The 13,349-nt window shown below is 35.3% G+C and overlaps 1 protein-coding gene across 1 annotated transcript in view; it reads right to left on the minus strand.

The window, feature by feature from the left end:
* Positions 1–8,993: 8,993 nt before the first annotated feature.
* Positions 8,994–13,349, minus strand: part of LRP1B (LDL receptor related protein 1B) — a gene marked incomplete at its 3' end in the record, with an annotated part of 2,351,282 nt that continues 2,346,926 nt past the window's right edge. Inside the window, exons 113-114 of the mRNA XM_082630936.1 lie at positions 10,586–10,684; positions 8,994–9,134 (exon numbers count right to left, since the gene is read on the minus strand). Of these exons, the coding sequence (XP_082487062.1) occupies positions 8,994–9,134; positions 10,586–10,684 (240 nt within the window). The remainder of the gene's footprint in view (positions 9,135–10,585; positions 10,685–13,349) is intronic.

Here is a 13,349-nt window from a genome sequence, read left to right on the forward strand (position 1 = left end):
ATAATAAGCAATACAGCTTATGACACAATAGTGAAAGAAGAATATTGGCTTCCTGTAAGGTCACTTTGGATAGAAGAAAATAAGAAGCAAATAGGGAGAGATATGATTTTATATTAAAGAATAAGAATCTAGGAACTTGTTACCAATATGGATAAGTGTAGTGATTTCTGAAATTATAAGCCAGAGAAGCTAAACGTGATTAAAATTTAGGTAAAATAGGAGAAAAATGCCATCTTCACAATTAATGGGACCTCAAAGTCAGTGTGTGAGAATATGTGAATGTATGTGTATGTACATGTGTGTTTGTATGTTGTCATTATGTGTTTATATAGATTTCCACAAACATACTATTGACACTTGTAAACTGCAAGAACGGAGGTTGCTCCATTTGAAATCTCATTTTCTGGTTATTTTCTACCTAACTTTTGACATTATTCATTGAGAAATATTGTTATCAAATCAATCAAGCCATATGAAAGTTACTCTGTGTATTGTTTTTTTAAGTATCTCCATGAACAGCCTTATTTCAAACTTCTAAATTTTATTCTAAACTATTTTTCACAGTTTATTCTGTGTGTAGAAAAATAGTTTCTCACTTATAAATTTGTATATTACTGACTTGAATAAGCTGCATATGGCTTTCACTATTAATATTATATTTTGAAAGGCTAGAACAGTTATATTACTGGTTCTCCAAACCATTACAGCATAAAAAAGCTGGAAATCACCTTCTATCAGGAGACACATAATTTATGTGTTAAAACTGCAAAAGAAACTACAGCTAAAAAATTATCTTGGAGTGAATAAATGACTAAAGTATCAGAATTGCATTGCCTAGGTTCACTGATCTCTTACAAACGCTGTGCTAAAGGGGCAGACTATCCATCAAAGAGAATGAACACCTTCTAAGCATAGAATTTATCAAATAGGCCATCTTTAGTAACAATTTTTCTTTGATTTTTTATCACTTTGGGTACAAAAAATGATGGGATTCACTAGAAACTATTTTTCAGAATAAATTGCAGCCACTTAAGTGTAATATCTACAAGAGAAAAGTTAAAGCAGAGAAGTCATTTATTTTTCTTTTTTTAGACTAGATACATGCATCTCATGGCATGAAGTATATGTCCCTGGGCCATTTGATATTAGATAATATCAAAAACTAAATGTTTTTCTGAATAAAACTGGTTCTGAATATTTTTAATTAACTTTATCTTTGCTAGACAAGTTAATTTTCTGGATATACTAGGTTAGCAATAGATTTGGTAGTAGAGTTGAAAAATAAACTATTTTTTGCTCTATTGTTGTTTTTCTCATATTCAAAACACATGGAAAAATAATTTTGGTGCTATGTTACCCAGTAGTCATCTTCAAAAGAAGTGCTTGAGTCCCTCCTTTTCTTACAAGCTACAATTCAAGGGAAACTATTTGAACAATGACTTTAATCTACATTAAATTTAAATAAATCTTTTAATATTGAGAGAGTCATTGTTAAACAAACTGACAATAACTGGAATGGGGCATAAGGTGAAGAAAGTGGTTAGCTATATTTTGCTCAACTCTGCAGAATTTTAATTATCGTATATTTTAATCTTTTAAGTAAAACTACATGAAAAAGTTGAATCTGTAAATAGTAGTAGTATTCATAGACAGGAATAAGATTTTGTATCTGTTCGAAGATATGGAGATGGGAGAGGATAAAGAAAAGTTAACAATTTTTTTTTTTTTCGGTATGTGGGCCTCTCATTGTTGTGGCCTCTCCCGTTGCGAAGCACAGGCTCTGGACGCGCAGGCTCAGCAGCCATGGCTCACGGGCCCAGCCGCTCCGCGGCATGTGGGATCTTCCCAGACCGGGGCACGAACCCGTGTCCCCTGCATCGGCAGGCGGACTCTCAACCACTGCGCCACCAGGGAAGCCCAACAATTTTTTTAATATTTCCTTCATCACATGTACCAATTTTCCCTGTTAGGGATTTGGAAATTGTGGGCATTTTACATATTATAGTTCATTTATAATAGCCATAAAACACATTGAGTGTTGAACTTCTTCAAGTCATCATAAAAATGGAAAGAAACATTCCTAGATGAAAACTGCAAGCTTAAATCTCAACCTCTAGATACAACAAAATAAGCATATAATCAACCACTAAACAAAATAACACATAATCATTAATGATATCAAAAAGGCCACAAATAAAACATTTGCATAAATGAAAATAGCCCAATTTATGCAAAATGGTACAAGTTTCTAAATGAAATTTTTCCCTTAGTAATGACTTTTTTAAACTACATAGGCACTTTACTAATACCAAGTTTCTATAACTCATGCATCATCAACATGAAAGAATTAAAATCAAAACTTAGGACTGCCATGATTTTGGTGATGAGGAGCCTTTGTTTTGTTTTTTTTTTTTTTTGACTCAGCTGATCCAGATGAAAGTCATTTAATAGTGGGAAACAGAACACAGCCCTAGATCAGCAGTTCTTAGCAAGAGCAATATTGTTCCCCAGAAGGCATGTGGCAACGTCTGTAGATATTCTGGTTGTTGCAACTTTGGGTGGTGCTAGTAGCAACTAATGGATAGGAGGCAGAGATCCTGCTAAGTGTCTTACTCTAAAAAGGACAACAAAGAATTACCTGGCTCAAATGTCAAAAGGCTGAAAATCTCTGCTTTGGATGGAAAGACATTTGGGTAAGAAGAAGAGTTTACCAGGAAGCATTCATTTTTTAGACAATGTGTCCCATCAAAACTTGAAGGAAGGGGTAAGATGGCGGAAGAGTAAGACGCGGAGATCACCTTCCTCCCCACGGATACACCAGAAATACAGCTACACGTGGAACAACTCCTACAGAACACCTACTGAATGCTGGCAGAAGACCCCAGACCTCCCAAAAGGCAAGAAACTCCCCACATACCTGGGTAGGGCAAAGCGGAGAGATCCCCACACAGAGGATTGGTGCCGAGCGGCACTCACCAGCCCGAGAGGCTTGTCTGCTCGCCCGCCGGGGCGCGCAGCGCTGAAAGCTGAGGCTCAGGCTTCGGTCAGAGCGCAGGCAGAGGACTGGGGCTGGCGGCGAGAACTCAGCCTGAAGGGGGCTAATGTGCCACAGCTAGCCGGGAGGGAGTCCGGGAAAACTCTAGAGCTGCCGAAGAGGCAAGAGACTTTTTCTTCCCTCTTGGTTTCCTGGTGCGCGAGGAGAGGGGATTAAGAGCGCTGCTTAAAGGGGCTCCACAGACGGGCGCGAGTCGCGACTGAAAGCGCGGAGCCCAATGACAGGCGTGGGACGCTGGGGCTGCTGCTGCCGCCGCCAAGAAGCCTGTGTGCGAGCGCAGGTCACTGCCCACACCGCCCTTCTGGGAGCCCGTGCAGCCCGCCACTGCCGGGGTCCCGGGATCCAGGGGCGGCTTCCCTGGGAGAACGCACGGCGCGCCTCGGGCTGGTGCAACGTCACGCCGACCTCTGCCGCTGCAGGTTCGCCCCGCGCTCCGTGCCCCTCCCTCCCGCCCGGCCTGAGTGAGCCAGAGTCCCCGAAGAGGCTGCTCCTTTAACCCTGTCCTGTCTGAGCGAAGAACAGACGCCCTCCGGCGACCTACACGCAGAGGCGGGGCCAAATCCAAAGCTGAGACCCAGGAGCTGTGAGAACAAAGAAGAGAAAGGGAAACCTCTCCCAGCAGCCTCAGAAGCAGCGGATTAAAGCTCCACAATCAACTTGATGTACCCTGCATCTGTGGAATACATGAATAGACAACACATCATCCCAAATTGAGGAGCCCGGAGTCAGTGCTGTGCCTCTGAGGTGGGAGAGCCAACTTCAGGACACTGGTCCACAAGAGACCTCCCAGCTCCACATAATATCAAACGGCGAAAATCTTCCAGAGATCTCCATCTCAACACCAGCACCCAGCTTCACTCAACGACCAGCAAGCTACAGTGCTGGACACCCTATGCCAAACAACTAGCAAGACAGGAACACAACGCCACCCATTAGCAGAGAGGTGGCCTAAAATCATAAAAAGTCCACAGACACCCCAAAACACACCACCAGACGTGGACCTGCCCACCAGAAAGACAAGATCCAGCCTCATCCACCAGAACACAGGCACTAGTCCCCTCCACCAGGAAGCCTACACAACCCACTAAACCAACCTTAGCCACTGGGGACAGACACCAAAAACAACAGGAACTACGAACCTGCAGCCTGCAAAAAGGAGACCCCAAACACAGTAACATAAGCAAAATGAGAAGACAGAAAAACACACAGCAGGAGAAGGAGCAAGATAAAAACCCACCAGACCTAACAAATGAAGAGGTAATAGGCAGTCTACCTGAAAAAGAATTCAGAATAATGATGGTAAAGATGATCCAAGATTCTATTTCCCAGATCCAAAATCTTGGAAATAGAATAGACAAAATGCAAGAAACAGTTAACAAGGACCTAGAAGAACTAAAGATGAATCAAGCATCGATTAAAAACACAATAAATGAAATAAAAAATACTCTAGATGGGATCAATAGCAGAATAACTGAGGCAGAAGAACGGATAAGTGAGGTGGAAGATAAAATAGTGGAAATAACTGCTGCAGAGCAAAATAAAGAAAAAAGAATGAAACGAACAGAGGACAGTCTCAGAGACCTCTGGGACAACATTAAACGCACCAACATTCGAATTATAGGGGTTCCAGAAGAAGAAGAGAAAAAGAAAGGGACTGAGAAAATATTTGAAGAGATTATAGTTGAAAACTTCCCTAATATGGGAAAGGAAATAGTTAATCAAGTCCAGGAGGCACAGAGAGTCCCATACAGAATAAATCCAAGGAGAAATACGCCAAGACACATATTAATCAAACTGTCAAAAATTAAACACAAAGAAATCATATTAAAAGCAGCAAGGGAAAAACAACAAATAACACACAAGGGAATCCCCATCAGGATAACAGCTGATCTCTCAGCAGAAACTCTACAAGCCAGAAGGGAGTGGCAGGACATAATTAAAGTGATGAAGGAGAAAAACCTGCAACCAAGATTACTCTACCCAGCAAGGATCTCATTCAGATTTGATGGAGAAATTAAAACGTTTACAGACAAGCAAAAGCTGAGAGAGTTCAGCACCACCAAACCAGCTTTACAACAAATGCTAAAGGAACTTCTCTAGGCAAGAAACACAACAGAAGTAAAAGACCTACAATAACGAACCCAAAACAATTAAATTAAAAATGAATTTTTAAAAATCTCATTTTGTTTCATAAAACCCTGAACACACTTTACCTAGAATTTAGGACTTATTGGAACCATAAAGAAATAATAAACTTCCCAATAAGATGAGTGTTTAGGGAAATGTGAATTAAACCAGCCACCTGGACGATGTCCAAATATTGCAAAACATATTTTGGAACTATCAAGTGGGCCTTAAGGGTGGAATTCCATAAATCATCAAAGAAGCCAGATGTCTTTGATCATCAAATAATCTGTGGAAGTGTGCCAGTGTGTCCTAAGCTTTCCTTATCTGTTTTTTTTTTAATAAGCTATTTAATATGAAAATGAGTTACAAAAGTTTTAACTGTTTTTCTCAAGTCCAGTTTGTCTTTATTAACTCTGGTTGTCCAGATCCTAAATTAATGAAGAATTTGATTTCAGAATATTTAAATGACCCTTGATTCTCTTCCTCAGTCAACTCAAATCAGCAAATATTTATTGCATTTCTACTGTGAGCAAGAAGTTATGCTTGTTTTCAGGGAGTATAAAAGTAAATAAATCACACTATTCAAATTACTGAGAACTATTCTAACAAAATAATTTCACATAATATTTGTTATAGAGTTCTTTAAGTGAATATCTGAAAATACTATATATTTTAGCATACAAATCAACAAATATTTTAGGAATTTCTACTCACTGTGACAGATTCTAGGAGAATATAGCAAAAGTGTCATGTGTGATTCTTCCCCTTGACAGAGTAATTTTGTGATCTAGCTTAAAAGAGAAGATAAAATAACAGATAATGCAAGGACATGAGTCAATGATAATTGTATTAAAATTAGAAATGCTACAGGAGTCCAAAGAAAATCAAGTTAGGAAATCAGTAGTCACTGAATTTATTTGGGTATTTCTTTTGGACTGGAAGAGTTTATTCCTGTTATATTACATATTTATGTCTCTAGAGGATTTTTCTTTCTTTCTTTCTTTTTTAATAAATGCAGATTTTAGCCCTAAAAAAAAAAAAAAACTTGAAGGAATATTTCAGGAAGTATTTTGGAAAGGCATTTATAAAGAATGGTCAATGTGGAGAATTATACACCTGACTTTCTAGCATTTATATGAGTTTTTGCAAAAGAAAATTGAAATAGAAACAGCTAGAGCCATAGAAATAAAGTTTGAGGAGCTGACAAAAAATATCTTTGTTCTCTAAACACTGAATGCAAAGTAACTGCAACTAGAAATACTATGGATTCTGATGTGGACTTGAATGAACCAGCATAGAATGGTGAAACATACTGTGAAATAAGGACCATGAGAATGTAGGTCCTTAGGATGAGCTGCATCCTGAGCTCTCTTGACTATAGCTTTCAGTGTACTAGAGAGAAAATAGGTCATTGATGCCAGATCCTGAGTGTTAGTTGGTGGGTTGTGTATCATATATGTTTTGATAGATACGTATACTAATGTTAGTTGTATTGAGGTCATTCCAATCTGTGGGTTCTTCTCTTTCTGATGATAATGTCAGCTACGGTCATAAAGCTCTGATATATAAAGACCCTTTCAGATAATACAACTCAATGATAGCTCCAGTCAATCAGACCCTCCTGCATTTGCATCTCTAGTCCAATACTCCAAGTAGGTACACTAATAACTAATCCATTTACAAAATAATGTCTACACCGCATCTAATGGATTCTGAGTTTTCCTTAAAGTACATTTTTTTGAGAATGGGAAAGAGCAGGAAGAACTTTGGCTTATTTCAACACAATTGTCATACTACTGTGTATATAACCTATCTTTCTTTCTATTGCAACATGGCGTCCATGATGAGCAGTGTATGGCAGGGAAAAGAAAAGTAAGGGATGTGCTTCTACTTCAAGAAGAGAGAAAATGCCTTCTTATTGTGATTTGAAAAAATGATGCAATGAAATCAGTCCTACCCCAAGGAGTATGTCCTAAGGATACAACAAAAATTATGTCTCATGTTTACTAAAATAACTTCCTAAGAATATTAAACTCCATAAAGAAAATAATTTTCTTTTCAAAAACTACCCAACACAAGCACTTAAATATGTAGAATTTCATTTAAATAAGCCAGTCAACAATTTTTTATAAAGTATTTAACACTTCATTGTAGAAACATAGGCAAAATGACTATTATAACCAAAATGAAAAATACTGTTCAATTTAAAAAATGTACTTAAACAAGAACCTGGAAAAGTTTATGATATGCATAACATTGTTTCAAGCAAAATTGCACTAGTATTACATAAATCAATCGTTTATAAAGGCCTCAATATGGCAAAGTTTAGAAATAGGTAGTATGCATGCACATAGTACAACAAAAAGTCTCTTTATAAAACAGCAGTTTTTTTTAATGCTTGTACAAAGGGATAAAGAGCAACCACAAACATATTTCATCTGTTAATACATTATGACAGCTAAAAGTCAGTCATGTCTATCAGAGGAACAAAAAGCCCTCCATACCTTGTGAATAAATCTTTTGTGCCTTTAAAGATATTTGTATAAAAATGCTATACTTTTTTATACAACTTAAATAAATCGTATGTGTGTTTCAATTGAAATTTGAAAACAGACAAGTAAATGGGGTCCATGTGTTTTGTATAACCAGAAGAAATCAGAGTACCAGAGGAACTGGTCAGCATATATACTCTCCACCTTTGATTATGGGCAGATAATTGTTTTTCCATAACTTGGAAAGTCCCTTAAGAATATATTTTGGATAGGGCAAATAATAGATTAGTCATATTGTATATTGAAAATATTTACCGATTACTCTATACCATAATGGCTGCCTTGCCTCTTCCTTTTGATCTCGCAAAGAGAATGCATTCACATAATTGAAATTGTGTCATCAATTTGTGTGCTTATATAGTATTCTTTAGTGTTCTGTGTGTTAAGGGGTTGGGTTAATCTTCTACAAAATGCGCGTGACTGGGAAGAAATTCCTAAGACATGAGTGCCCAATGCCCTGTTGTGCTCTAGGCTGGCTATTTACCTCAGGACTGAGGGAAAACAAAATGTCTTCTTCCATAGCAAGTGTGTTCTTTCCACTGTTGATTATAATTTTGCTATGTTCTACTACCTAAATATAACTATTGTTTATAGGGTGTATACTTTTAATATATCACAATAGAGTCCACTAAATTTTGGAAAATGTAGTCATATGTATTCATGCAAATTATTAATTTTATAAATTTTTAAAGGTATTTTGTCAAAATTCTCACTTGGCAACCTAAGACTAATTTCAAAGCTGGTTATGCTGAACTTGTGAGGGCTATATATTTTCAGCAGTCTGAATCAGTCTTAATAGGCACAAAGAAGAGAGTTGACCATTCAATCACTTTTCCATCAATTTAAACAGAAAATTAAATGATATTGTATTACAGCTTTCAGACCGTATAATGAAAAAGTGCAGAGATTATCTTTGTTGATTAAGTAGAACCAAAAAAGTTCATATAAAATAGATTGCTCATATTCACACTACAAAGGAATATGTTGTTTTTAATTTTAACAAATTCAAAGATGTCTTATCAGCAGCATTGGTGTAAATTGTACTGTAGTGCAGTTCTTTTTCATAAAAATACCATACAAATGGTCAATCAGTAGTCATCAGCAAAAAATAAAACCCAGAAAACTCAGAAAACAATCGACCAGAAAAAAGATAAAGGAAGAGGTAATGCTGATCCGAAAACAAGTATAATACTGTTGGAACATACAAAAGTAATCCTTACATTTTATACATTTATACAGTATATAAAAGGTATCACTCATTATGCCACTGTCTCTCTTATCCCAATTTCTATTTTCTTTGGAAGCAGTTCTTTCCTTTCATCAATACTTCCTAAGGAGTTTCGACAGTTTTGCCCATCCATATACAATTTCGCATATATCGGATTGGAGTAATTTGTTGGCTGAAGGAGAAAAATAAATATAGTTTTATTACCTGTTTTGACCACATGAATTTGTTATTTTCTATGATGTCTATCTTTTACTGTTAACAACATTTATATGCATTTCATTTAACTTACTAAATAGTAATTATATAAATGTAATTTAAATTCTGTTTACAGGCTTTCATCGACTTTAGCATCGTTTTAGATAAAAACATAATTGTATATTTTTCAGTTAACTTGTGAACCTAAGGGGAACTTTGACATAATACTGAAAGCCTGGAGAAATCTTCATGAAAGCTATATTCACTGCAACTTTATTTAAAAGTACAGAACATTAAACCAAATTGTCTTATTTCCAGTCCATGTTTTCTCCCCTTAATGCTATTGCAGTGGCAGGAAAGATGTGCTGCCATCTTTTTGCTTGGTCATCTAACTGCTTGGTGCTTATAATTTTTCAATATGAAATTTAAAAAAAACCCAAAGAAAAATGAAAGTAAACTACATTAGTTGTGTAAACTTTAAAAAATAAAGACAGTATTTTTGCTTCAAACAATCTCTATGGACTTATTGTTGGAAATATTTTTGGATTCTTCTAAAGAATTGTGAAGGACACAGTCATTCTAAGTTTCATAGATACTTGCATCACTTCGAGGTAGAATTGAGAGATGCAGAAATGATCTCTTTCGTTTGAAAAACATATACAATGTTTATTATTTTAATAGTTGCAACTTAACCTGAGATTGTTACCTAGTTGTTTTTTTAAAATTTTGTCTTTCCAAAATAAAATGTTAAATCTTAGTCATAACAAAGAAATATTATATTTTTTGAGCCATGCAAATGAGACAAACATGATAAAAAAATGAGAATGAAAAACAGTTGATGGGAGAGAGGTACAAGTGTGAGATCAATCCTAGGAATCTTGATACCTGTCTTTAATCCCTCCTCTTTCCAATATGAATCATGTAACTTTAGACAAAGCACCTTTCTCTAGAAACTAGTTACTTAAAAAGTTTTCAAGAATGGTTTCATACACCATTTCTAATTTCTCCATACAATGCCACATTTTGTATTATATTTTTATTTAAAAGGATATCAAATTTGTATATACTAAACAAAGCGTCTTAATAGAAAATAAACCAAGGCAAACATAAATTTAAACTATTCAGCTTAAATTTCTGGCTAGAGATTTCTGTTCTAACAATAGCAAATTATCATGTTTACTGTTAAGGAGCTTTAACATTTTCAAATTTAGAAGAAGAGATATTTCTACTGAATAACTTGCCGAAAATAACGTTTCATATATAATCTTGCATACGCAGGACAATTAAGCCCCCAATTTTAATGCTGTTTTGAAATTTTTGTTAATTAAAAAATCATTAAAGATAAGCCCCTAACTAAGTCTAGTAATCATCTTTGATTGTGAGGAGTTCTGTGATGGAATGGGTATGGAATAATGAATTTTCTCTCACCCCAGCGGTTAGTGGTCCTTTCAAATCAGAGTTTAGGTAGCTGGGCAGCGCTGTGTGTGGAAGCTTGAAAGCACTGGTCCCTCCCCCTATATACCTGGGCTGTGTGTAAACAGAGAATTTTAGTTTCTGATCTAATATCATGGAACTGTTTTCATTGACATAAACTCAAGTTAAGTCATAAAAATAACATAAGATATATTCTTCAGCCTTGGGGCATCAACATTGTATTCATGGTAGTTTCAATAATTTATGAAATAACTATTAATATTAGATCTGTGATTCACAGTAGACATTCCTCTTAGTTTAGCTTACTTATAGACACACCATTCACCTAGAAACCTCCATTGTTTATTTAACTTCATTCTCTCCCCTCAAAAGCGTATGGTTGCTATCAGTCCTATGAAAAATGCATCAGCCTCCCTCACTTAAGGTTTGTCACTTTTTTTTTTTTTTTTTTTTTTTTTGCGGTACGTGGGTCTCTCACTGTTGTGGTCTCTCCCGTTGCGGAGCACAGGCTCCGGACGCGCAGGCTCAACGGCCATGGCTCACGGGCCGAGCCGCTCCGTGGCATGTGGGATCTTCCTGGACCGGGGCAGGAACCCGTATCCCCTGCATCGGCAGGTGGACTCTCAACCACTGCGCTACCAGGGAAGCCCAAGGTTTGTCACTTTGAAAGGTTCTGAAAGGAGCCCATTCTGTAAACTCAAATATTTATCTTACTGGTTCTAATTAAAGGTTCATGACCTCTATATTTTTAGCATACACAAATCAAATTTAAAATTCAATATATCAAAACAAATTATCTGTTTTTTGTTAAATCTGACTCTCTAGTTTAAAGCAAATTAATTAGTAATCAGATTGGCTCACTAAACTCTGTGCAAGTGCTTTAGAGTTTCTTGGGTCAAAGGGCAGAATAAGTCACTCTGGTACACTCATATTCATGATAGAATGAATAGTTATTAGTGACCAAAAAGGAATTTAAAAAGCTAGATGAAAAGTTGAAGAATATTAAAATATTAATGAACATACATATTTTTCAAAATTGTAACTATAAACTCTTAACAATGAATGATCATAAAGTTTGGGACAAGGGCAAAGGTCCCAGGAAAAAAATTTTAAATATAAAATCAGGTCAATATTGCCTCTTTATTTTCCCCCACAAAGGTCTCATGTAGAAGATATTAAAAACAATCTAAGTAAGGATTGAGATGAATTTGCATAAAACTAATAGATACTAATTCCCCTTTTATGAACTCTTCAAAGTATTCTGTGATTGCCTCCATAGACAAATCTTTTTAAAATAAAAGTTATTATTCAATTCTTTTGATTTCTAAGGTACCATTGAAGGAGAAATTTTACCCATTTTGAAAATAATGAAAATATTCCACAAAAATCTTCTTTATGTGTAATGCAATTTGTATTTGATCACATCATGAATATATCAAAACATTGTAACAAGTGAATACTCTATGAAAAACACTTCATCATGAAGGTTGCTTTGGTGTGGCTACCTGCTTTTCAAAATTGTCTATACCTATAAATGTATTTTCTGCAGTTACTTCTTAGGCAACAATTCATATTTACATTTCAAACATCAGGAGTCAGCTAGAATCAGCCATCTAAGTCACATTTAGTGTAATTTTGGTCAATCAGAAAATAAGTAAACATATATTTATTGAATGTTATTTTCTAAATACATTAAAATATATTTGAGGGGCACTGAAGCATAGTTTTATCTTCCTAGAGTAAATATTTAAAAAATTAAATGGAATGTTAAAAAGCTAGTCCCTTTAAGTATCCAAAATAGGCTTAGTTCTATCACTAGAAATAAAATGATGGGGAAAATGAGAAGTCTCCTGCTCATAAAAAGTGTATAAGGTAGATCCTCATCAGTTCATATTATATTTACAGACACTGTATTTTATTCCTAAGAAAAATTCATAGAATATGAGAAGTCTATTATTTAAGATATCTTTCTCCTTTATAAATTATCAAACGACATGCACAGTATGTTTAGTTTTTCAATTTCAAGTACAAAACACTGAAACTTAGGTTACCAGGGTTTATTTCACAAACAACTTCAAATGTAGGAGTTAGTAACTGAATTAATAATTTAGAATAACTAAAAAATTATTTCTAATGAGGAAAAAAGTATACAATATCTTCTGATAGGGTAAAAACTTATCTATGCAATAATGATTGATTTCTTTTCATAGAAATGAATACTTCTTCAGTTTCAGACCACAAATTTTAGGCTTAGAAAGTCTGGCCATGGATTCAGAACTAGATTGAATATATGAGACCTACTCAGTTTCTTTGGGAACAGCTGTTGCTATGAGTGCAAACCCATGTGATCACTGCGATTATTTAATATAATGGTGCATTTTGGACAAAATACCTTTAATATATCAGAATATAAATAACCATTTAATGAATGAACAAATAAGCTAAGAAAAATCATACCATACTAGCAAATTGATGCTCTTAATTCATTAATTCAATTGATGCTCTTAAAATATTCTATAATTATCATGCAAAATATTCCAATTATACAGTGAAGGGAATCTTTGCAAGTTTATCTAGATAGTTGTATCATTTATCTATTTCTTATGGAAGCTTCCAAACTGAGCATTCAGTAATATGAACTAATAGAAACTAAAAAAAGACTGTGGATTTTTAGGCTATATATATCAATGGTATGTCTCAAATCAATAAGGATATTATAGTAGGTAGAAAAATATTGTTTAAAAGTGATTTGATTACA

This window comes from Mesoplodon mirus (genome assembly GCF_964341445.2).
Source record: "Mesoplodon mirus genome assembly, chromosome: 8".
In the NCBI taxonomy this organism is placed as follows: domain Eukaryota; kingdom Metazoa; phylum Chordata; class Mammalia; order Artiodactyla; family Ziphiidae; genus Mesoplodon; species Mesoplodon mirus.